This window comes from Dama dama, chromosome 5 (assembly GCF_033118175.1).
Source record: "Dama dama isolate Ldn47 chromosome 5, ASM3311817v1, whole genome shotgun sequence".
Lineage (NCBI taxonomy): Eukaryota > Metazoa > Chordata > Mammalia > Artiodactyla > Cervidae > Dama > Dama dama.
This window is the reverse complement of record NC_083685.1, coordinates 5220251-5242896: the sequence shown is the minus strand read 5'-3', so window position 1 is coordinate 5242896 and position 22646 is coordinate 5220251. Positions and strand designations below refer to the sequence as shown.

Here is a 22646-nt window from a genome sequence, read left to right as displayed (position 1 = left end):
CAACTTAAACTTACTAGCTGCAATAGCCCTAATAGGGGTCAGCCTGTTCTCTGAAGTTTCAAAGTCAGACACTGACTTCTCCTCTGTAGCTATGAAAGTCCTAGATGGCATCTTCTTCCAACAGAAGGCTGTTTCATCTACACTGAAAATCTGTTGTCTAGTGTAGCCACCTTCATTAATTACCTTAGTGAGGTCTTCTGGAAAACTGGCTTCTATGTCACCACTTGCTGTCTCATATTCCACCTTCCTGTTATGGAAACAGCTTCTTTCCTTAAACCTCATAAACCAACCTCTAAAAACTTCAATTTTTTTCCTCTGCAGCTTCCTCGCCTCTCTCAGCCTTCACAGAAGTAAAGAGAATTAGGGCCTTACTGCAGATTAGACTTTGGCTTACAGGAATGTTGTGGCTGGTTTGATCTCCTATCCAGACCCCTACAACTTTCTCCATGTCAGTAATGAGGCTGTTTCACTTCCTTATCATTTGCCTGTTCATTAGAGTAGCACTTTTCTCCCCCACAGGTTTAATAAGTTTCCCCCTTCAGTGTCTATTTGCAGTGCCCAGTATTCCTTTGAAATACCAGACAGACTTAGCAGTGGCCAACAGTAAAGCTTAGACCTCCAAAGTTTAAAAGCTCAGGTCCTCTGAGCATTCTGTGTTGCACTTGTCCAAAACTGGTGACTCTCTATAGTTGAAGAGCTTTAAATGTACCAGTGAAAAAAGTTTTCTCCTCTTCAAGGGGAAGAAAGAAAAACACTCCTCAAAACCCAGCAGATCTGTCGGTAGGGGCTTTCCTCCTGCCCCATCTCCTCAGGTTAGTTTTCTGCAGTGGAGCAAGAGACCAAAATCTAACTTGAGTTACAAGAAACAAGACAGCGATGGCTATAAAGGGAGTGACAGAAGCAGCAGATTCTCCTTTACCTCCCACATCCAATATATGTGCCTCACAGAAAAACAAAAATAACAGGTCCACAAAATACAACAGCTAGAATTATAAAAAATCCATTCATCCAATGGTGGTGCAGTATTAGTCACTCAGTCCTGTCTGACTCTTTGTGCCACCACGGACTGCAGACTGCCAGGAGCCTCTGTCCATGGCATTCTCCAGGCAATAATACTGAAGTGGGTAGCCATTTCCTTCTCCAGGGGATCTTCCTGACCCAGAGATCGTCTGCATTGCAGTTAGGACACATACAACATTTACCAATTAAGTCTGGCATCTTATACGGGTACAATTAACTGTGCCCCAAAACAACCACAATACTAGCATCACAGATAACCATAACAAATGAAATAAAAAATTTTTTGAAATATTGTGAGGATTACCAAAATGTGACACAGAGATATGAAGTGAGCAAATATGAAGTGGGCAGGAGGGGAGGAGGGGGAGAATGCCACCAATAAACTTGCTCAAAGCAGTTGCCACAAACCTTCCATTTGTAAAAAAGAAAAAAAAAAAAAATGCAGCATCTGCAAAGTGCAATAAAATGAAGCACAGTAAAATGAGGCACGCCAATATTTTAGCTTGCTCCTTGGAAGAAAAGCTATGACCAACCTAGACAGCATATTAAAAAACAGAGACATTACTTTGCCAACAAAGGTCAAAGGACTACTGGTTTTCCCAGTAGTCGTGTATGGATGTGAGAGTTGGACTATAAGGAAAGCTGAAGGCTGAAGAATTGATGATTTTTGAACTGTAGTGTTGGAGAAGACTCTTGAGAGTCCCTTGGACTGCAAGGAGATCAAACCAGTCCATCCTAAAGGAAATCAGTCCTGAATATTCATTGAAGGACTGACACTGAAGCTGAAACTCCAATACTTTGGCCACCTGATTCAAAGAACTGACTCATTGGAAAAGACCCTGATGCTGGGAAAGATTGAAGGCACGAGGAGAAGGGGATGACAGAGAATGAGATGGTTGGGTGGCATCACCAACTCTATGGACATGAGTTCAGGTAAGCTCTGGGAGTTGATGATGGACAGGGAGGCCTGGTGTGCTGCAGTCCATGGGGTCACAAAGAGTCAGACACAACTGAGCAACTGAACTGAGTATTTTAGCCAATGACAAAACTGCCAATATTTATATTAAAAGTAGATATGCTTTAGATAGCTCATGATTTTGAAATGTTGTGGGAGGAACATGGCTTTCTTACTTCTAGTGTAAATTAAACTTAAAATGGCCCCTATGTTCAGGAATTATTGGATGCAATACTTTTACCTGCCACTTTAGCTATTAAAATTCCAGGGCATTCTAAACTTGACTCTCTGGAAGCTAAGGGAAATCACCTTGCTGACATCTCTGCAAGGAATGCTACCCTTAAAGGAACCAACAATCGCCAAACCTCTGTCATGGTCGAAGGGGATATTTCCCTAAATGATAACTTAGGAAAACTGGCTAAAGAAGCCCAACAGTGGCCTCAGAAAAAAACAAAAACAGGATTGGAAACTCAACAATTGTTGACTTGATAAAAAGAGAAAGCTCTGGTTTGGACCAAATAACAACCCAGCCCTACCAGAGACTCTCAAATTCTCAATCCTCACCATCGTACCTGCAATAAGCCACTGGTCTACTAACAAAATGATAGCCTTCATGAATCAATATTGGTGAGAAAACAATAACAAGGCCACAAAAAGTGCCTACCTCACTTGTCTCATTTATCTGAAGAACAACCCAGGGAGGCCTGTTAGTACTGCTCTCAGACATTTTAAACTGCCCAATGGACCACTTGAGGTCTGACAAAATGCATATCATACAACTTCTTCTGTCTCATGAATATAAATATGTTTTAGTCATGGTTTGTATGTTATCACACTGGATGGAAGCCTTCCCTTACAGACAGGCTACTGCCTCTTTTGTGGCTGAAAAGTCCTTTAGGAAAAAAATTATCCCTACCAAAAGAATGCTTCTCAAACTTCACAGTGATCAAGAACACATTCTATGGCCACCTCCTTCAACAAGCCTGAGTAGTTTGGCTGGTTTTACAACACTTTTACTGTGTTTACCACCCTCAATCCTCTGGTTTAGTCAAATGCCCAAATGGCATTATTAAGATTGGAAAAATTTGTAGAGGCTCTCCAAATACCTTAACCAAAAGCATTGTCATTGGTCCTTCTAAATCTTAGATCCACCCCTTTTGGAATTCATAAACTTTCACCCTTTGCAATAGTCATAGGATGCCTAATGCACTTGGTCCTGGTTCTTTTGATGTGCACCTGATGAAAAGAAGAGATACTCCAATATTGCAAAGGTCTAATTGCTTCTATTAAAAATAGCCATGCTTTGGTACAGCAATCTTTTCACAGTGCACTCTCAGGAGACAAAGTACTTAAGCATCTCATCTTGAAACCTGGAGATTTCATCTAAAGGAAATGACACCTCCAGGAGAGTATTTTTAAAAGTTAATGTTAAAATACTGCTGCATTTAAAGTAACTATACACAAAAAGTGATAAAATACTACACAAGAAGAAACTTTTTTTTTAATGTTTGAGCCAAATTGATACAAACTCACTTTCACAACTTTCTCTGATCAATCCAAATACTATGACAGAGACTTCCCTGGTAGTCCAGTGGCTAAGACTGTGTTCCTAATACAGAGGCCCTGAGTTCATTCCCTGGTCAGGAAACCAGATTCCACATGCCACAGTTAAGACCCAGTGCAACCAAACAAATAATTCTTTTTTTTAATGTTATGACAATCATGGCAAACCAACTACATTTTGAAAAAAATTCAACTAGTATTAAACAAACTAAATCTAACTCCTCCAACTTCAACTAGAAATAAATATGCACTCTAAAGCAGAAGAGTAGGGAATACCCTGGTAGTCCAGTGGTTAGGACTCTATACTCGCTGCTGAGGCCCTGGGTTCAATTCTTGCATCAGGGAAATAACACCCCGTAAGTTGCATGGTACAGTCAAATATATATGTACAGGTATGCAGAGAGAGAGAGAACAGTGTAAAACTGTTTGAGACATTTAACTATACCAACTCTTTAATTAAAGAAAAAGGAATAAGCTCAAAAATTAATATTTATTAAGTAGATATCTACATTTTACCCACACAGGAAATTCAAATGAAGAATAAATTTCTGGAATCCATTTTTTAACCAACCAAAAACTTCTTTCAGGAAACTAAAACTGTATTTTTATTTTTCAAATCTGTCCTTGGACTAAAATTTTGAATCAATAAATTACTTATAGTGTTAATTATCTTTTATTTTTAGTTAACAACTTTTAATTTGCATTATAAAGACTGATTCCCTTCATTAATAAGAAAGGAAGATATAAGCAATGATTTTACAATTCTTCTATTTCAGAGATGCATCTGAAATTATAATCATTCCTTTACTATCTTAAAAACTAATATTTTTATATATCCTCATTTTGTTTGATACTTTTCTTCATTATCTGGTTTAATTCCCAGTATTCATTCAAGAAACATTTATGTCAGATACTGCATTAAGTATTAGTTTAATAACAGTTTTATAACTTTAAATACTTAAAAATAAACTGCTTACCCTGCAGTTAATTTTATATTTTGATTAATAAAGTTGAGATAATAAAATGAAATAATACACTCAGTTTCAAGTACTCATCCTTTTGCTCTATCATCATTATAAAGACTCAAATTTCAGAATACTGTGCCAACATAACCTTAAACCCCAAAATGAAAACTAGATGTTTACAAAATATCCAGGGGCATTCCTATATTACTGTCCAGCAGTAAGTCTAACATTCCATAGCAAAAGATAGTTATATGGATTATTATTTGCTTAATGATCATTCAAATCAGTCTAGTGCAATGGTTAAGAAAGTAAACTCCAGAGCCTAACTACTAACTTAGATTTCAGGGTAAATCAGCTTCCTAACTGTGGAACTTGAACAGGATACTACTTAGTAACCTTGCAGTACCTCAGTTTTCTTTTGTGCAAAAAGAGGTATAATAACTATCTCATAAGATAGTTGTGAGAATCAAATGAGTTAACTTATGTAAAGGACTTAGAACAGTGCCTAAAACATAGTAAACACAAAATGTTAGTGATTAAAATCTGAAATCAACAGACCCTATACTTAATGGAAGGAACACTGCCAACATACAGTATTTTATAATTTACATGACTCTTCCAAATATACCTAATGAAAATTTTACTTTTTATGAAGTATATTTTGAATTTATGACCAATTTCCAGAACGATTTTTATAAATAGTCCTCATAAATCTTCATAGAGATTAGGAAGTAATTTAACAAGAGCATTACTTGACAGCGGAGCAACTTTCAAAAATCCCATTTCTGCATAAACTAAAAGATTCAAGACAGCACTCTACACAAAATATTGCATACAGAACAAAAGCATTTGTGACTGTTTTTCGTACTCTCTCAGGAAATTGTGCAATCCCCATAGTACACTTTTCCCAAGGACAAGAAACTATACACAAGGTCAAACGTCCAATAAAGGTGCCTGAATTCCAAAATCATATTAGTAACATGAAAATTTCTGAGACAGAAATGAGAATGACCAAATCAAACCAGTCAATCCTAAAGGAAATCAACACTGAATACTCATTGGAAGGACTGATATTGAAGCTCCAATACTTGGCCACATAACGCGAAGAGCCAACTCATTGGAAAAGACCCTTATGCTGGAAAGGACGGAAGGCAGGAGAAGGAGGAGCCAACAGAGGATGAGATGGTGGGATGGCATCACCAACTCAACGGACATGAATTTGAGCAAACTCCGGGAGGTACAAGTTGCAGTCCATGGGGTCACAAAGAGTCGGGCACAACTTACCAACAACAAATTCACTCCAAAATAAAAAGTAGTGTTTCAACCTAAGTGCTTAGCCTTATTAAATATATACTCTCCAGTATCAAACTATACTAGCTAAATTTCAGGAAACTAAGCTCATAGAGAAGGCAATGGCAACCCACTCCAGTATTCTTGCCTGGAGAACCCCAGGGACAGAGGAGCCTGGTGGGCTGAGGCCTTCTGGGGTTGCACGGAGTTGGACACGACTGAAGCAACTTAGCAGCAGCAAACTCTTAGAAGACGAAGGTCACAGGGTAAGTCTTACAAAGTTGATGGCGTCCTCTGTGCTATAACTTGGCATAATAATCTCATAAATATATAAAGGTTAACATGCTTCCATTTAAAATGTTATCACGTATAGACCTGTGCTTTCTGATAAGAATTGTATTGTTTTGGCTCTTACATTTAGGTCTTCAATATATTTTGAGTTAATTTTTGTGTATGGTGTGAGATAGGGGTCCAAATTCATCCTTTTGTATGTGGATATCCAGTTGTCTGCTGTCCAGCAACTTTCACTAAAAAGATTATTCTGCCCACTTTGAATGGTCTTCACATACTGTTGAGAATCAGTTGACTATACATGTGAGGATTTATTTCCAGACTCTCAATTCCATAGACTTATGCTATTCTTATGCTAGTAACACACTGTCTTGATTACTCTCACTTTACAAATTTTGAAACTGGGAAGAGTGAGACCTCTAAGTTTGTTCTTTTTCAAAACTGTCTTGGGAATTCCCTGGCAATCCAGTGGTTAGGATTCCATTTCCACTGCAGGTGGCACGGGTTCAATCCCTGGTCTGGGAACTAAGGTCCTGCAAGCCTCAAACAGAGATCCCAGTAACTTTTGGAATGTAAAGTGAAAGTGAGTCACCCAGTCATGTCCAACTCTTTGTGACTTCATGGACTGTAGCATACCAGGCTCCTCTATCCATGGAATTCCCCAAGCAAGAATACTAGAATGGGTTGCCATTTCCCTCTCCAGGGGGTCTTCCCGACCCAGGGATCAAACCCAGGTCTCCCACATTGCAGGCAGACTCTTTACCAACTAAGCCACCAGGGATATTATTTTTTTATTTTTTTTTTTTTTAAGCTCAGCTGGTAAAGAATCTGCCTGCAATGCAGGAGACCCTGCTTCAATTCCTGGGTCGGGAAGATCGCTGGAGAAGGGACAGGCTCCCCACTCCAGTACTCTTGGGATTCCCTGGCGGCTCAGCTGGTAAAGAACCCCCCTGCAATGTGGGAGACCTGGGTTCCATCCCTGTGTGGGAAGGTCCCTTGGAGAAGGGAACGGCTACCCAACTCCAGTATTCTGGCCTGGAGAATTCCATGGACTGTATATCCATGGGGTCGCAAAGAATTGGACACAACTGAGCAACTTTCACAATTTTTAGAATATTGTCCTTTAAATCTAGTAATTACCCTCTTCTCTCATCTCTGTTTGCTTCTACTTTCTGTTTATTTGGTTGACTCTTTTTCAATATGTTTTTTCTTCTAACCTATTCTTACTTTCTTCTTCTCATCTTCAAAAACTATTTTTCTTGTGCCTATTATCTAAAAATGAACACCAATGCATGATTTGGCAAAATATAAGCATCAAGTTTTCTGATTTTCCTTTTATGATGACAGAGGGAAATAATAATCTTAGGAAGTTCCATCTTCATCAAAGTGACATTTTTTATGCATTTCTGCAAGTGAAAAGAATACTGATTTTAAAAATTCCCTACCATCTTCTGAAATTAAGTCCACGTTAATAGAAACACTACTACGGCAATTTTTTTAACTTCCACTATGGCAAACTTAGGCAGTCATAGCATGGAAATGTCATATATACAATCATGAAAAGGGAAACTGTATACAGTAAGATTCCTTCCCTTATGTAACAGTCACAGCTAAACTTTTTTTCACTCTTGCAAAACCACAACACAGAGTCAGGTTTCCTGCGTTACTGAGACCACCTGCTATTTCTTAGCAATCTGTTCTTTATCCACAACATGATCATTATTTGTCAACTAGAATCTCAACAACTCACATTTCAGAATACTGCAAGTTAACGTCACACTATTAATTATTAAATACTGCATATTCTTCAGACTGAAATTTCCTCTCCTAGAGGTAATATAGTCTGGAGATGAAAAGAGGTTTTTGGTAGTAGTCGCAGTAAGGGCAATTAGAGCCCTTAAAGACCACCTGCCTCCCCACTTTTACGGTTCTTCTCTCCAGTTACTCTTACTGCTTTCTCAACCTCCCAGTGTGTATGTGTGTGCATAGTCGCTCAGTTGTGTCCGACTCTTTGCAACGCTGTGGACTGTAGCCCACCAGGCTCTTCTGTCCATGGGGATTCTCTAGGCAAGAATACTGGAGTAGGTTGTCATGCCCTCCTCCAAGGGATCTTCCCAACACCAGGACTGAACTCAGATCTCCCACATTGCAGGCAGATTCTTTATCATCTGAGCCACCAGGGATGCTCCAATCTCCCAGTACTACTTTGATGTCCAATAAAATGAATTAGTCTCTGATCTCAATATCCCACAAGTCATGCAGTCAAAAAAAAAAAAAACAGATATACAGAAAAAGTTCCAGAAAGTTATGCATTAAAATATTAATAGTAATCACTATTTTGGCAACATTATGAGGGCGGTATTTTTGCTTGTCTAATATTTTCTAATTTCATACAATGCAAACATGCAGTTTTTGTAATAATAAAAGGGTTTAATTTTGTTTTGGTCATACCACACCACATGCAGGATCTTCCCTGACCAGGGGTTGAACCTGTGTCCCCTGCAGTGGAAGTGTGGACTCAGCCACTGACCCTGAGGAAAGTCCAAAAGTTTTTTTTTTTTTAAATAAAAACACTATGATTTAAATTTTTTATAGAAATATCTATGAGTTATCAGTTTGAGGATGTGCGGGCTATAAATTTAATTGTGATCTTGAAGATAAGTTTTTGTTTAACTAATATTTACAATCAGTCAGTCAGTGAAGTAGCTCAGTCGTGTCCGACTCTTTGCGACCTCATGGACTGTAGCCTACCAGTCCCCTCTGTCCATGGGATTTTCCAGGCAAGAATACTGGAGTGGATTGCCCATTTCCTTCTCCAGGAGATCTTCCCGTCCCAGGGATTGAATCCGGGTCTCCCGCATTGTAGGCGGACACTTTACCATCTGAGCCATCAGGGAAGCCACCATATTTACAATATAAGCAATTATTTTATTTGGTTCATAGGAAATACACATTCAGTTAACATGATTTGTTCCAAGCACCATATCTCCATTATATTGTTGCTTCTGATTTCCTCCTACAGAAAACAGCAATCTACCCTAGCTACTAAAGAAACCTCAAAATAAAAGTACTATTAAGTTTAAGTTTAAACACCAGGTTCTGTCTCAAAGAGTTTTTCTAAAATAGCAACCACTCTAAAGAAGTAAGAATTGTTACCATCAAACTTAATGAAAAAGCACTGCTTCTGATTTTAGGAAAAATAAATAGTAAAAGAAGAGCACATTAATAAGAACTGTGGAAGAAAAACAGCTTTCAGTTACACTTTTATTTTTAATAATACATACAAATACACTATCAAGTATCATACACACAGCCTAGATTTAGCAGCCTTCTATAATACAACTGTGTGGTGTGGGAGACTTTGTCCTTCACTGTTCCTCAAGCACTCACAGGGATTTCTTGGGTCACAGAAAAGTGATGGGGACAGGAAGAGGTTTGAGGTTTTTGTCTGTGGTTTTTTCTTTGTGGGTTTTTGTGGTTTGGTTGTTTCATTTTTTTTTTTTTTTTTTGTCTTGTCTGTGTTTTAGGTTTGTTTATTTGTGGGGGTTGTGTTTGTGTATTTTTGGGGAAAAGAGGTTTGTTTGTTTTTTTTTTAGTTTGGCAGTTTTGTTTGCCTTGGGGCTTGCTTTTAAATAGAGTTAATTAGCAAAAGAAGATAAACAACAAGTACCAAATCCCTACCACACGCAAGGCATTGTTCTGAATATCTACCTACGTTCTCTCTTACTAGTAATTCTATGAGGTGGATATCACTGTCCCATTACGTATATGAGAACACTGAGATGTAGTAACAGTTAAGATGTGTCAAAAACTCAACTAGTATGTAGCAGAGCCAAAACCTGGAGATATGAACCTACATCTGTATCCATACTTGAGCTTTCAAAGACCTTTCTTCCTTAGCATTTTGGAGAAATGATCTGAAACAGAAAACTTGACGAGACTGCCACTAAACGATGAGGTTGACAGATAACATGTGAGGGGTGAGAGAGAGGTCCAAAGGGGGGATGCACATGCACTCACAGCTAATGCACAGCGCTGGACAGCAGACACTAACACAACACTGTAAAACAGGCATCCTCCAATTAAACATAAATGTTTAAAAGGACATATCCAACACTCAACTGTGTTTCTACTATACACTAGCAATGAACTAGTGATGAACAATGACGTGAAACGAAATGTTGAGGGCTTCCCTGGTGGCTCAGTGGTAAAGCATCTGCCTGCCAATGCAGGGGACACAGGTTCGATCCCCAGTCGGGAAAGATTCCACATACTGATGGACAACTAAGCCCATGTGCCACAACTACTGAGCCTGTGCTCTGCAACAAAAAAGCCACTGCAATGAGAACCCCACGAATTGCAACTAGAGAAAGCCCATGCAGCAAGGAAGACCCAGCACAGCCGATAATAAATAAAAACTATTTTTAAAAAAAAAGGAAGAAGGAAATGTTGAAAACAGTTCCATGTACAACAGCAACTAATACAATAACATAAACACTCAGGAATAAATTTTTGGAAGAAGTTTAAGACTTGGGCCTGAAAACTACAAAACATTATTGAAAGAACAGATTAAACACAATCTCTATAAAAACTCCAGCTACTCTTGGGCAGAAATTGATAAGTTGATCCTAAAATCCATATGCAAGGGACCCAGAAAAGTCAAAAAGTCTTTTAAAAAGAATGAAGTTACAAGACTTACACTTACTTTCAAAACCTATTACAAGCTTATTATCAATACAAATCTACTGTAACCAAATAGCATAGTACTGGCATAAGGATAGACAATAGAATAAAATTGAGAATCCAGAAATAAAACCCAACATATAGTCAGCTGATTTTCAGTAAGGGTGCAAAGAACATTCAATGGAAGAAGAAGAGTCTTTTCAATACATAATGCTGGGACAACTGGATCACCATATGCAAAAGAATGAATTTGGGCCACTGCTTTACACCATATACAAAAATCAACTCAGAATGGATTGACAACCTAAATGCAAGTGCTAAAAACATAAAACTCTTAGAAGAAAGCATAGGGGTAAACCTTGAATTTGGCAATGAATTCTTAGATATGACAACAAAAGCATGAGCAACAAAAGCAAAAATAGATAATCTGGACTTCATCACAAAACTTTGCAAAAAAGGACATTGTCAAAAAACTGAAAATACAACCTACAGAATGGGAGAAAACATTTGCAAATCATATATGTGACTTAGTAACCAAAATTTTTTAAACTCCAACAACTCAATAATAAAAAGACAAATAGGAATATTTAAAACTCCTGCAACTCAATAATAAAAAGACAAATAACCCAATGAAAAACTGGACACCTGAAATGGACAAAGGATTTGAACAGACATTTCTCCAAAAATATACAAATGGCCAGTAAGCTCACGAACACGTGCACACACAGACACACACACCCAATATCAGAAGTCATCAAGGAAACGCAAATCAAAATTGTAATGAGATACCACTTAACACCGACTAAGATGGCTAAGTTAAAAAGACAAACTGTAACAAGTACTGGCAAGATTGTAAAACTCTCATACACTGCTGGTGGGAACGTGAAACGATGCAACGCCTTAGGAAACAGATTTTCAGCTCTTCAAAACATTAATACAGAGTTACCATATAACCCAGGAAATGGGGTATGCCCAAGAAAAATCAAAACATTACATCCTCACTAAAACTCGTACAAAAATGTTCATAGCAGTATTATTTATTATAACCAAACGTGGGGGGGAGGGGAATCTCATGTCTATCAATACATCAAAAGATAAAATGTGGTATATCTATTCAATATTACTCAGCAATAAATGATACACATGCAACATGGATAAACCTCAAAAACATTGTGCTAAGGGAAAGAAACCAGTCACAAAAGACTACGTATTATAAGATAATTCTAACTCAAAAAAGCTGGGTTTTTTTTAAGATACTTTAAAAAAAAAAAGTCATGGGAACGTTATGTACAGCATGGAGACTACAGTTAATAACATTGTATTGCATAATTGACAGTTGTTAAAAGACCAGATCTTGAAACCTCTTTTCACAAGAAAAAAATTGTAATGATATAACTTAATGTGATCACTTTGCAATATATAAATTTCAAATCATGTTATACACCTGTAACTAATCAAGCCATTATATTGTACACCTGTAACTAATATTACAAGTCAATTATATCTCAAAAGAAGGAATTCCTTAAAAGACACTGCATGAACTACAAAAATGAAACAGTGGGAGAAAAAGAGCACCTAATTTTCAATTTTTCTTCTTCAGATGCCATCTCAATTCCTAAAATTTTGTCTTCCTATACATTCATATTTCATCCATCAACAAGAACTACTAAAATTAAATCAACTACTGAAATTCAAAACACATGAAAAAAACAGCCCCAGAAATATCAAATAACTTTCAAACCTACTTCAGCATTGATTCTGAACTAAACATAAATCTCAATTTCACAATATCACATAAAGATTAACAAATACTCAGAGGTTTAAGCAGATTGCCAACTTTCTGAATAAACAGTAATTCAGATTTGCTTTGATGAAAATGTAAATATTTACCTGCCTCAAAAGAACAAAATCCTATCAGCCTAGCTTTCCCAAATGATGAAGAGAAAAAAAAATGTATTTTTTTTATTCAGAATTCAGTTTCAGAAATTAATTTCAATCTAACTAGGGTATATACAGTTGATGGCTTATACTAAGCAATGTATATACCCTGCTTTTGCCTAAAATATACTGAAAACAAGGAATTTATAAACAGTCATAAAAGTTAAGTTGGGACCTGAGGAAAATCACATACAGTATATCTGACAGAGATCTTAACATCAAAAAGCTCCTGAAAATACCTCAAGAACTCCTATTTTGGAAGCTCCCTAAGTCAGTCTTCCTGCAAATATTTACTGACCATCTACCATGAGCCAAGCACCGCGAGTGATACCAGGATGCCATGGTGAGCTCTGAACCATAGTAACCTAAGAGTTTGTTAAAAATTCAAATGAGCTTCTCTGCCTTGGAGCGCCTGGGCCTGGGTTGAGTCGTGACGCCTGTATTTTTATCAAGCGCTCCAGTTTATTCCCAAACCCTGGCTGTCTGCGGGCAGGGTGCTCGGGGGCATCCCATCCCACCCAGTGGGAGCCACACCTCTATTTCACTCGGTTTCAGTCCATTTCACTCAGCTTCCTGCACTCAGACGGATAAATACCCCAACCACACCACCAGCTGAGATCAATGTAAAGCATTCCAAAATCCCCTCTGTGGTAACACTCTGACCAGACTTGCTTCTTTCCGAGGACGGACAGCTCACTCCCTCAGATTCTACCTGGGGCTATCTGCACCTGAGCATCCCGGAGCTGCACCAACACCTGTCTCCCAGAGGCTGCGGTCTCCCTTTCCCGTGGGCCCGGGCCGCGGGCAGTCGCCGCCTTGAGGGGCCGGAGGCAAGGAGTGGCACCGCGCGCATTAGGCGCCGACTGTATACCGCTCCCCTCCCCGCTGGCGCGCACACACAAACACTCCCGCGGAAACTGAGGTGGGCACGCGACAGACCCTGTCCTGACTCCGAGCGACGCAAGGCAGGGCTCGAACCCGGACGGCCGGGCGGGTTCCGCCTCGCGGGCGCTCGTCAGCCTCTGAGGCCCGGCCCGGCTCGCACCGACGGAGTTTCACAAAGAAAGTCTCCCGGCCCGCGCCCCTCACGCACTCACCGGAGCCGGCGCCGGCGGCGATTCGGGCTCCCGCCGTCTACGACTCCGTGCCGGGGTCGACCCCGGGATGGGCTCAGGCGCGGGCGGCGGCGACTGCTCCATCCCCGCGGGGCACGGGCCGCGTCCGCCTCGAGCTAACGGTCCCGCCAGCTAGGCGCGCGCGCCGGCTCCGCGCGCCATGTTCCCGCCGTGCCGCGCGCCGCCGCGGCGCCTCACACTGCCCCCCCGCCGCGCACGCGCGTACTCGCCGCGCACGCTCCCCGCGCGCCTCCGCGCGTGCCCCCGACCGCGCACGCGCGCACTCGCCGCGCCCCCGCCCCCCGAAGCCTGACGCCCTCCGGCCCCGGCCCCGCTCTTCCCAGCTTCGCGCCCACCCCCTCCGCACCCGTCAGGCCAGGCCCAAGCGCTCGCTGTTCTGGGCTGGGCGCAGCCGCCTGCCGCACTGCGGACGCCAGACCAGGCCCCTCGTAGCATTACCCCTTTTAAAAACTTCACCTGCTTGGATTTGAAGCGGTGGTCTACCCCAAGAGGGAATTACCCCCAAGAAGTGTGAGGGGAAGGACACCGCTAAGGTGATGAGATCCCCATCGCAGTGGTCTGTGAGCACGTGCATGAGCCTAAGCGGCACAACTGGATGTCTGTGTCACTGGAAAAGTCACACTCAATGGAGAAACTGAATTTGAGTCCCGCATCTCCACTATCTTTGCCTGATTAAGGTCAGGTCTCCAGAAGCCGGTTTTTCCTTTATGGGGAAAGTCTAACAACTAAGACAAGTCAGAGGACTTGAAGTAATCCAGATAAAATATCAATACCGCACCTAGTACTTTTACCAAGTAGTAAACTGGTGACAAAAACCTCTTAAGTAAATTTATAATCAAAAACCAAGGTCTCTTGAAAAGGGAAATTTCCGTTCAAGCCTTGCCTCCACTTCTTGCCAACTGGGAAATCTCTAAACCCATAAAGAGAGGAGGGGCAGCAAGGCCTCACAGGGTTGAGGTGAGCTTTCTGAGTAGGCACACATGTGTCTGAGCACAATGCCTGGCACACAGCAAGCTCTCCAAGCTTCAGTGGTATAATTCCAGCCCTGTCCTTCCAAGACTCCTAAAAGTTTAATGAAGGGGACTCTGCTCCCAAACCCTGTGGTATAATTAGCTGGGAGGGGGTTCTCTCAACCTTGAGGCTGGAGGGACTCTTAGTTCCCACATCTTCACTTTCCATTCTTTGCCCCAAACCTCTCTGAAAACCCTGAAGTTGGCACAAAAACAGCAGTTGTTTAATTTTCCCTACTTAAAAAGAAGTGTGTCCAAGGATCTCTTAGAGTTTGCAAATGGTTGGATTTATTAGTCTGGCCTTTTCTAGACACAAGTGACCAAACAATGAAAAAAATTAAAATAATTTGTTTCTTAATTAAAAAAAAAAAATCTGAAGTAAATCAACTAAGGGAACAAGTGAAAGTCCCAGGTGGTACCTCACTGAAGGGATAGTTGGATCCAGGTGCTCAAACAATAAGCTCAGTCATTCTACATCTCAGCTCTGCTTCTGTCTGTGATGACTTCATTCTCATGCAGTTCTCCCCACAGTGTCCTGGGCACCTCCCAGCTCACACCTCTACCATGGTAGGGTGAATAATGGCCTCTAAAGGTGTTCTCATCCTAACTTCCCATAATTTGTGAATATGTGACTTTACATATTCACAGCAGGAACTGTTTCCCAGTAGTTCCAGCCAAAGGCTTGGGTTTTCTTTCTTTAGGGCCCCACGGGTCACGTGCATCTGCCTGAGCCTATCACAGCAAGACTGGCCAGAATGAACCATATGGAGCCCCTCTAGGAAGGGAGTGGGGTCAGCCCTGCCAGGACATGGGTGGGTGGGGCAAATGGAAAAAGGGACTCCCCTTACCCCTTCTAATTGCTCCTACTAATGTTGCCATCCTAGCTCCACTTGCTAATGTTTCAGTCCTCTGCCCACCTCCAGCTGGGTGGTCAGTGGGGGAAGCTCTACCAAGGGAGAGGCCCCAGGGACCCCTTTGGCTTCTTAGGTACCATCTCCCTCTCCTGCTATGAACTCATGGGATAGGGGAAAAGAATTCCCCCCTAATGAAAACTGGCGTATGAGGTTAAGAAGTGGAAGTGGATGCTTGGTGTCCCCAGATCAGCAGCCGATGTCTCATTAGTGAGTATATGTTTCCTCTGGCTGCTGTAACAAATTACCACAATCTGGGTGGCTTAAAACAACACACATTTATTCTGTCAAGTCTGGAGGTCAGAAGTCTAAAATCAGTTTCATGTGACTAAAGTCAAGGTGTAAAGTAAAAGGAGAGCTCCTCACGGGGCTCTGAGGGGAGAATCCATTTCTTTGCTTTTGCTCAGCTGCTAGTGACTGCCTGTAGTCCATGGCTTGTGGCATCTTCCTCTGTTTCCAAAGAATACCACTCCCTCTCTCCTGACTCTCCCTGTGTCCCTCTTAAAAGGAACACTGTGATGACACGGGCCCCCTTTGATAAAACAGGACATATCTTCCCATCTCAAGATCCTTCATTTAATCACACCTGCAAAGTCTCTTTTGCCATGAAAAAGGAACATATTCATAAATTCTGGAGATTAGGATAAGAACATCTCTGGAGGCCATTATTCATGGTAGGTGTAATCAGAGAGTGCACTGAAAACAGAGACGGGCTGGTTGACTACCCCAAGAGGGAAAGATGCCCTAAGAAACCACAGCCTTCACATTAAGTATTCAAATGAGCTGAAACCCATCTAACTTGGCAATCTCCGCCTCATTCCTTTAAATATGCAAACCACCTAAATCCCCATCTAGCCCTCAGCAACAGGCCAGCCAAGCCTCAGAATGCCTACACACCCTTTTAATTTCCATTGCCAACCACCACCCTCACTGCCTGGGGCAACAGCTGTGTGCCTCTCGCCCTCCCCTGGCTGGCTCAGCAGCGGCATCTGAACCAAGGCACTCAACTCATGGCATGGTCAGCAAACTACAATGTGGCCTAGCATCAGTCAGCCAAAGTGACTAGAGAAGCAAATTCAGTGGGTCAGAAAGAGACAAGAGGAACCAGCCATTAGAACTGCCCGGGCTCCTGATGGCCTCCCAGGCCCAGCCCTCTGTAAGGCCAAAACAAATCTCCTTTTCCATGAAGTAATTTGAATGGGCCTCTGTTCCTTGTCCCCAAGATGTCCCAAGTTCCACAGATTATGGGGTTGTATCCATCCATCATGATTGAACATACCAGTATTCAAGACTTAGACATCGATCTCACATGAGTTTTGTCTGTGAGTCTACATCCCTGAGTCTGGATCAAATAGGGAACATGAATTTGAGTCAGGAAGCCCTGGGCTGGGTCCCAGCTCTGCCACTTCCTAGCTGTGTGACACTGAGTAAGTCACCTCACTTCTTCAGTCTGGGTTCCCCACTTATAACATGACGGTAATCAGAGGACCTAGCACACTGAATCGCTAGACAAGACCAACCAAGGCAGGCACTTTACACAGGGTCTTCTTGGTCATCATTGGATCAATATGACAAGCCCACATGCCTTATACACATTTCACACACAGTCAGTGTTTCTGGTCTTTTTCCTATAATCAGGAAGTTTTTGATTTCCACAACTTATCTGGGTCTGTGGTTTTAGGGACCATGAGGGTGAGAATGGGACTCTAAAACCATGGGCTAATTCCCTGTTGGTCCAGAAGTTAGGACACCATGATTCAAGTGCAGGGGGGCACAGGTCTGATCCCTATTTGGAGAACTAAGATCCCGAAAGCTGTGCAGCCAAAAAAATAAAAATTGAATTTAAAAAATTAAAATAAAAAACACAAAAGTGGGCCATGGTATGTGCACCAAAGTACCAACTGTCTGGTAAAGACTCTGGCAACCAGCCAGTTTCAACAAACCCCACCCTGACTTGCTATGCCCCACCCCCTGCCACTTTCTAAGGGGTCTTTAGAATTTGTATGCAGCTCACCCAGGGACGTATCCTAAGAAACATGTCTAGTTACAGCCTAAGGAGAAGCACCAGAAGTACACGTATCAAATACATACACACTAAAATCATGTAGCTAAGAGCTGATCAACACGCAGAAAGCACAAAGCCCGGGTTCCATCACATTTTGAATTGTGTATCAATGGTTGTGGACAAGCAGCTGTTCCCATAATGAAAATACAAACTATACAAAACATATTTAAAGAAAATGGCAGCAGAAGGGTTCAAGAAGGTACACGTCTTTCGTGGTCCACCAGTGTTCACGAGACAGCCGCGCACACAGCCAGGCGCTTCGTGGGGTCGGCATTCTCTGCTTCCCCTTCGCGAAGCCGCTTTCGACTTGTGGAAGGCTGCAAGGAAAGGAAAGGGGAGAGATGTTCAAAGAAAACCTCCGGCTTCGTCACAATCATCAGTTTCCCAATATGCTTCCAGTAATCTTGGAGCACTTCACGTGAACCTTCTAGGACCAAGAATGCTGGTCGTCCTCATTGGCTCTGAACCCCTACCACACCCCTCCCCGTCTCACACACATTTATGGGACTGACATTTCTCTCCCTTGGGGCCTCCAACCACTCAATGATGCCTATTGAAAGTAAGCTGCAGGGACTTCCCCTGGTGGTCCGGTGGTGAAGCATCCATGCTTCCACTGCAGAGGGCACAGGTTCAATCCCTGATTGGAGAACTAAGATCCTACACGCCAAGTGGTGCAGTGAAAAAAAGAAAACAAGGAAACAAGCAGCATAACCAGCCTCCTCTTGGTTGTCTTCTCCTGACCCTTTTGTGTGTTTTCCCATTTACAGAATTGTGAGGGACCAATGGGAAAATGAATGTTACCGAAAGAAGGCAGGACAGAAATGAGCAGATATTAACATATACACAAAACATATACACAATATCACAAATATCATCTTTGTGATATTAACATATACACAAAGAACTTCAGAGGAAGAAGATTATAATCAGTAAGTCATCAATCACTCCCCCAAATTTTTAAATTTTCAACAAATTTAAATCTGAGCCTCTAATACAGTCTTCCAATGTGGCTCAGTGGTAAAGAATCCACCAGCAATGCAGGAAACGCTGGTTGGATCCCTGGGTCAGGACGATCAACTAGAGGAGGAAATGGCAACCCACTCCAGTATTCTTGCTGAAAATATCCCATGGGCAGAGGAGTCTGGTGGGCTACAGTCCATAGGGTCACAAAGAGTCAGACAAGACTTAGCAACTGAGCACACACACAATCTTGCCTTACAGGAGACTTATTGACCCCTACCTGTGCTTCTCTAATTTATAAAACATATTCTTCATTATTAAATCTTCTAAAGATATTGGAGCAGATCAAGCTGAAAGTATCTACGACATTACTCCTTACAAAAAAATGTTAAGCAATTGCAGCTGAACAGACTATTCAAGCTCTTCATCCTCCACTCATGGGCTCCTTAAACTTAGCCTACATTTAATGACCATCATCCAGAATACCTGGGCAGGGACCTGGGGCAGAGCCATCAACTTATCTTCTTCAGAAAGCAAGTTGTTAAATTTTCTCTTCATGTCCTCATCCTGTGAAGAAATGGAAAATCTAAGTAGGCTGTGAATGCGGGAAAGAAAGCTCCTGAAAGGCAGGGCCAGGATGCTCCCGGAAACAGAGAAGTGGGCTAAGATGGGGGTGGAGGGGAGAAAAAGGAACAGTCTAATCAGCAGTCAACACTCAGTCAACATGGGCTCAACCAAACCCATACACCCTAAGTGCTCCAAGTGGGTCAGAGAGAACCACAGACCTCAGTGGTCAAAGACTTTCAGAATAAGCATCCCAGATCCTGAGAGACGGCAATCAGGAAGCCAGATACTGGGGTTGGCTCCATGCTGCTCTGCACATCTTTCCAGCAGGTGCCCCCCTCCTACTGCCAACAATGAGGCCTGTTACCAGGGCCACCCCAACAAAGTAACCCTGCACCCTAGAAAATTCACCAAGCAAGCACTGTATGAGTTCTAAGAAGGATGGCAAGCCTGCAGTACCCCAGAGTTAATGAGAGGGAAAACTGAACAGGTGTTTCCTGCTGCTAGAGATGGAAATGAGGGGTGGGGCAGCACACATAGACACCCCTGCCCACCTCCCTGGATGCTCACTTCTTTAGGGCTTAAAGATTTGCCCCCCAGGAGAGGTGGCCTGGTGTAGCTTCCCCCGTCAGAAACGTGAAATGCCACATGGTTAGGAATGTGGACATTGGGGCCAGCTGAAAGCTGAGCTCAGCCACCGCAAGTAGCACATGCAGAATACAGTCCCAGAGCAGCTCGTTTCCAAATCCCCATGTACCTTCCCATCCCAGCCCTCCCCTACTCCTCCCACTATGTATTGGCATACATAGTGCACCATGGGGGACGTGGAAGAGGAAGAACCAAGGAGTGAAGGCCTTCAACATTCAGCAATTTGCCTGCAGAAAACTTAGTGCACAAGGATCAGTTTACCTGTTCTACAGGTCAGTTCAGTTCAGTCACTCAGTCGTCTCCGACTCTGCAACCCCATGGGCTGCAGCAGGCCAGGCCTCCCTGTCTATCACCAACTCCCGGAGTTTACTCAAACTCAGGTCCATTGAGTCGGTGATGCCATCCAACCATCTCATCCTCTACTTTTAGCAGCTAGAATCACCTGCTTCCATCACTCTGTTTATTGAGCTACTCAGTGTAGCTCCCCATTGTCCAAGCACCAAGTTCATCCACACTCTCCTCCAGGATCTCACTTCTCGGGCAAGGCCACCCTCAAAGGTCCACCCCTTATTTCCTCCTACACCTGCTCACAGCCTCCACCGGGAACGCCCCCTGTGCCTTCCTGCCCACCCACCCCACCCACCTCTCTCTTTCACCCAGTGAACAGTTTACGAGGACCCTTGGGCGCCAGGCACCATAATAAGCACAGGGGCCTCTGTATCAGAGGGGCTCAATCAATGTTGAAAATGCTACTCACCCATCGTTATGGCAACTTAATTGTTGTTATGACTGAATTGTGTGAGTTATGACTGAATTGTATCCCCTCCCCCTTTCCCCACTTACATGTTGAAGCCCAATCCCCAGTATTGTGACTACTTGGAGACAGGGCCTTTGCACAGATAATTAAGTTAAAATGAGGTTCTTAGCTTAAATATAAGACATGACACCATACAACTCCTAGAAGAGAATATAGGCAAAACACTCTCTGACATAAATTGTACTGATGTTTTCTTAGGTTAGTCTCCCAAAGCAATAGAAATAAAAGCAAAAATAAATGAATGTGACCTATCAAACTTACAAGCTTCTGTACAGTAAAGGAAACCATGAACAGAACTGAAGGGCAACCTATGAACTGGGAGAGAATATTTGCAAATGATGCGACAAGGGCTTAATTTCCAAAACATACAAACAGCTCATACAACTCGATAATAACAACAACAACAAAAACTCAGTCAAAAAATGGGCAAAACACTTAAATAGGTATTTCCTCCAAAGAAGACATACAGATGGCCAACAGGCACATCAAAAGATGCTCCATGTGGCTAATTATTAGAGAAATGCAAATCAAAACTACAATGCGGTACCACCTCACGCAGGTTAGAATGGCCATCATTAAAAAGTCTATAAATAATAAATGCTGGAGAGGGTGTGCAGAAAAGGGAACCCTCCCACATTGTTGGCGGGAATACAAACTGGAGCAGCCACTATGGAAAATAGTACGCAGGTTCCTCAAAAAACTAAAAATAGTTGCTATATGCGCCAGCACTCCCACTCCTGGGCATATATCTGTACAAGGCAAGAATCCGCCTGCCAATGCGGGAGACGTAAGAGACTTGGGTTCGATCCCTGGGTCAGGAAGATTCCCTGGAGTAGGAAACCGCAACCACTCCAGTATTCTTGCCTGGGAAATTCCATGGACAGAGGAGTCTGGCAGGCCAAAGTCCATGGGGCCAAAAAGAGTAGGACACAACTGAGTGTGCACATACCCATATCTCAAAAAGATACATGCATCCCTAAATTGGACACTGTTAATGACAAGAAAGAATGACAAGATTCATATTCTTTGGACAAACAGTCCAGTGCCAGATCCACAAAATCACTTAGTTTCTTCAAAAAATGCTGACTTTCCCAAAATAAAACCTAAACTGTCAACTAACAGGTGATTCATGTGGGCAGTCGGCATCCTTGTTCCCATTGAATGTTCACTCCACCTTTTGCTGGAAAAATAAAACATGGACAAAAGAGTATTCAAGTGAGACCCCTGTGGCAGGGCTGAACTTCACCTTTTCCTTGGCCGTTAACAACAATTTTCTTTTGAGACAAAAAGTTAAAGAAAAATAGGCTACGCTTGTTTGTACATTTGGGGTGGATGTAAATCCTGTTCCCAGGCCTAACTGGCAAGCTCTGTTTTTTTCAAGACTAACAGCTCCTCCACCTCCATATCTGGCCCCCAGGAGTTTCCCTATTAAGGCATATGAAAAGAGCCAAGAGGAATGTTTTTCTTTTTCATCAAAATTAAGTCCCCACATGCAAAGGCACCCTTTGTTTCCAAATTCCTTTTCTCCAGGGTCCTGCAGTTTCAAATCTGTGTGGTCTATTAAGTGCTAAATCATCTGACAGATTTTTTTTTTCCTGGGGGGGAGGCGGGATGGGGGTGGGGGGGACTGCTGTTTCCAGGGCAACATCCCAAACATATACATCAACTTTTTTTTTATTGTAGGGATTTCTTGTTCTCAACCTGAGCTGGCCTGAGCTGAGCGTTGGAAGACAGAAAGAATAAGGACAGTCTTCCCAGAGCCCCAGAAGCACAATGCTGAGACTGGATGGCCCCAGGAGTTCCTGGACTAGAAATTCCCAGAGTATCTGA

General features: G+C 42.3%; 2 protein-coding genes across 7 annotated transcripts in view; both read right to left on the bottom strand.

The window, feature by feature from the left end:
- The window catches only part of TTC28 (tetratricopeptide repeat domain 28), a 575569-nt gene extending 561650 nt beyond the window's left edge, over window positions 1–13919 (bottom strand). For both annotated transcript variants that reach the window (XM_061141642.1, XM_061141643.1), the window contains exon 1: window positions 13803–13919. In XM_061141642.1, the coding sequence (XP_060997625.1) occupies window positions 13803–13904 (102 nt within the window). In that variant the 5' untranslated portion in view covers window positions 13905–13919. The remainder of the gene's footprint in view (window positions 1–13802) is intronic.
- Window positions 13920–15116: 1197 nt separating this feature from the next.
- Window positions 15117–22646, bottom strand: part of CHEK2 (checkpoint kinase 2) — a 38219-nt gene continuing 30689 nt past the window's right edge. For all 5 annotated transcript variants that reach the window (XM_061141640.1, XM_061141641.1, XM_061141637.1 and 2 more), the window contains 2 exons: window positions 19274–19354; window positions 15117–18144 (listed from right to left, as the gene is read on the bottom strand). In XM_061141640.1, the coding sequence (XP_060997623.1) occupies window positions 18055–18144; window positions 19274–19354 (171 nt within the window). In that variant the 3' untranslated portion in view covers window positions 15117–18054. The remainder of the gene's footprint in view (window positions 18145–19273; window positions 19355–22646) is intronic.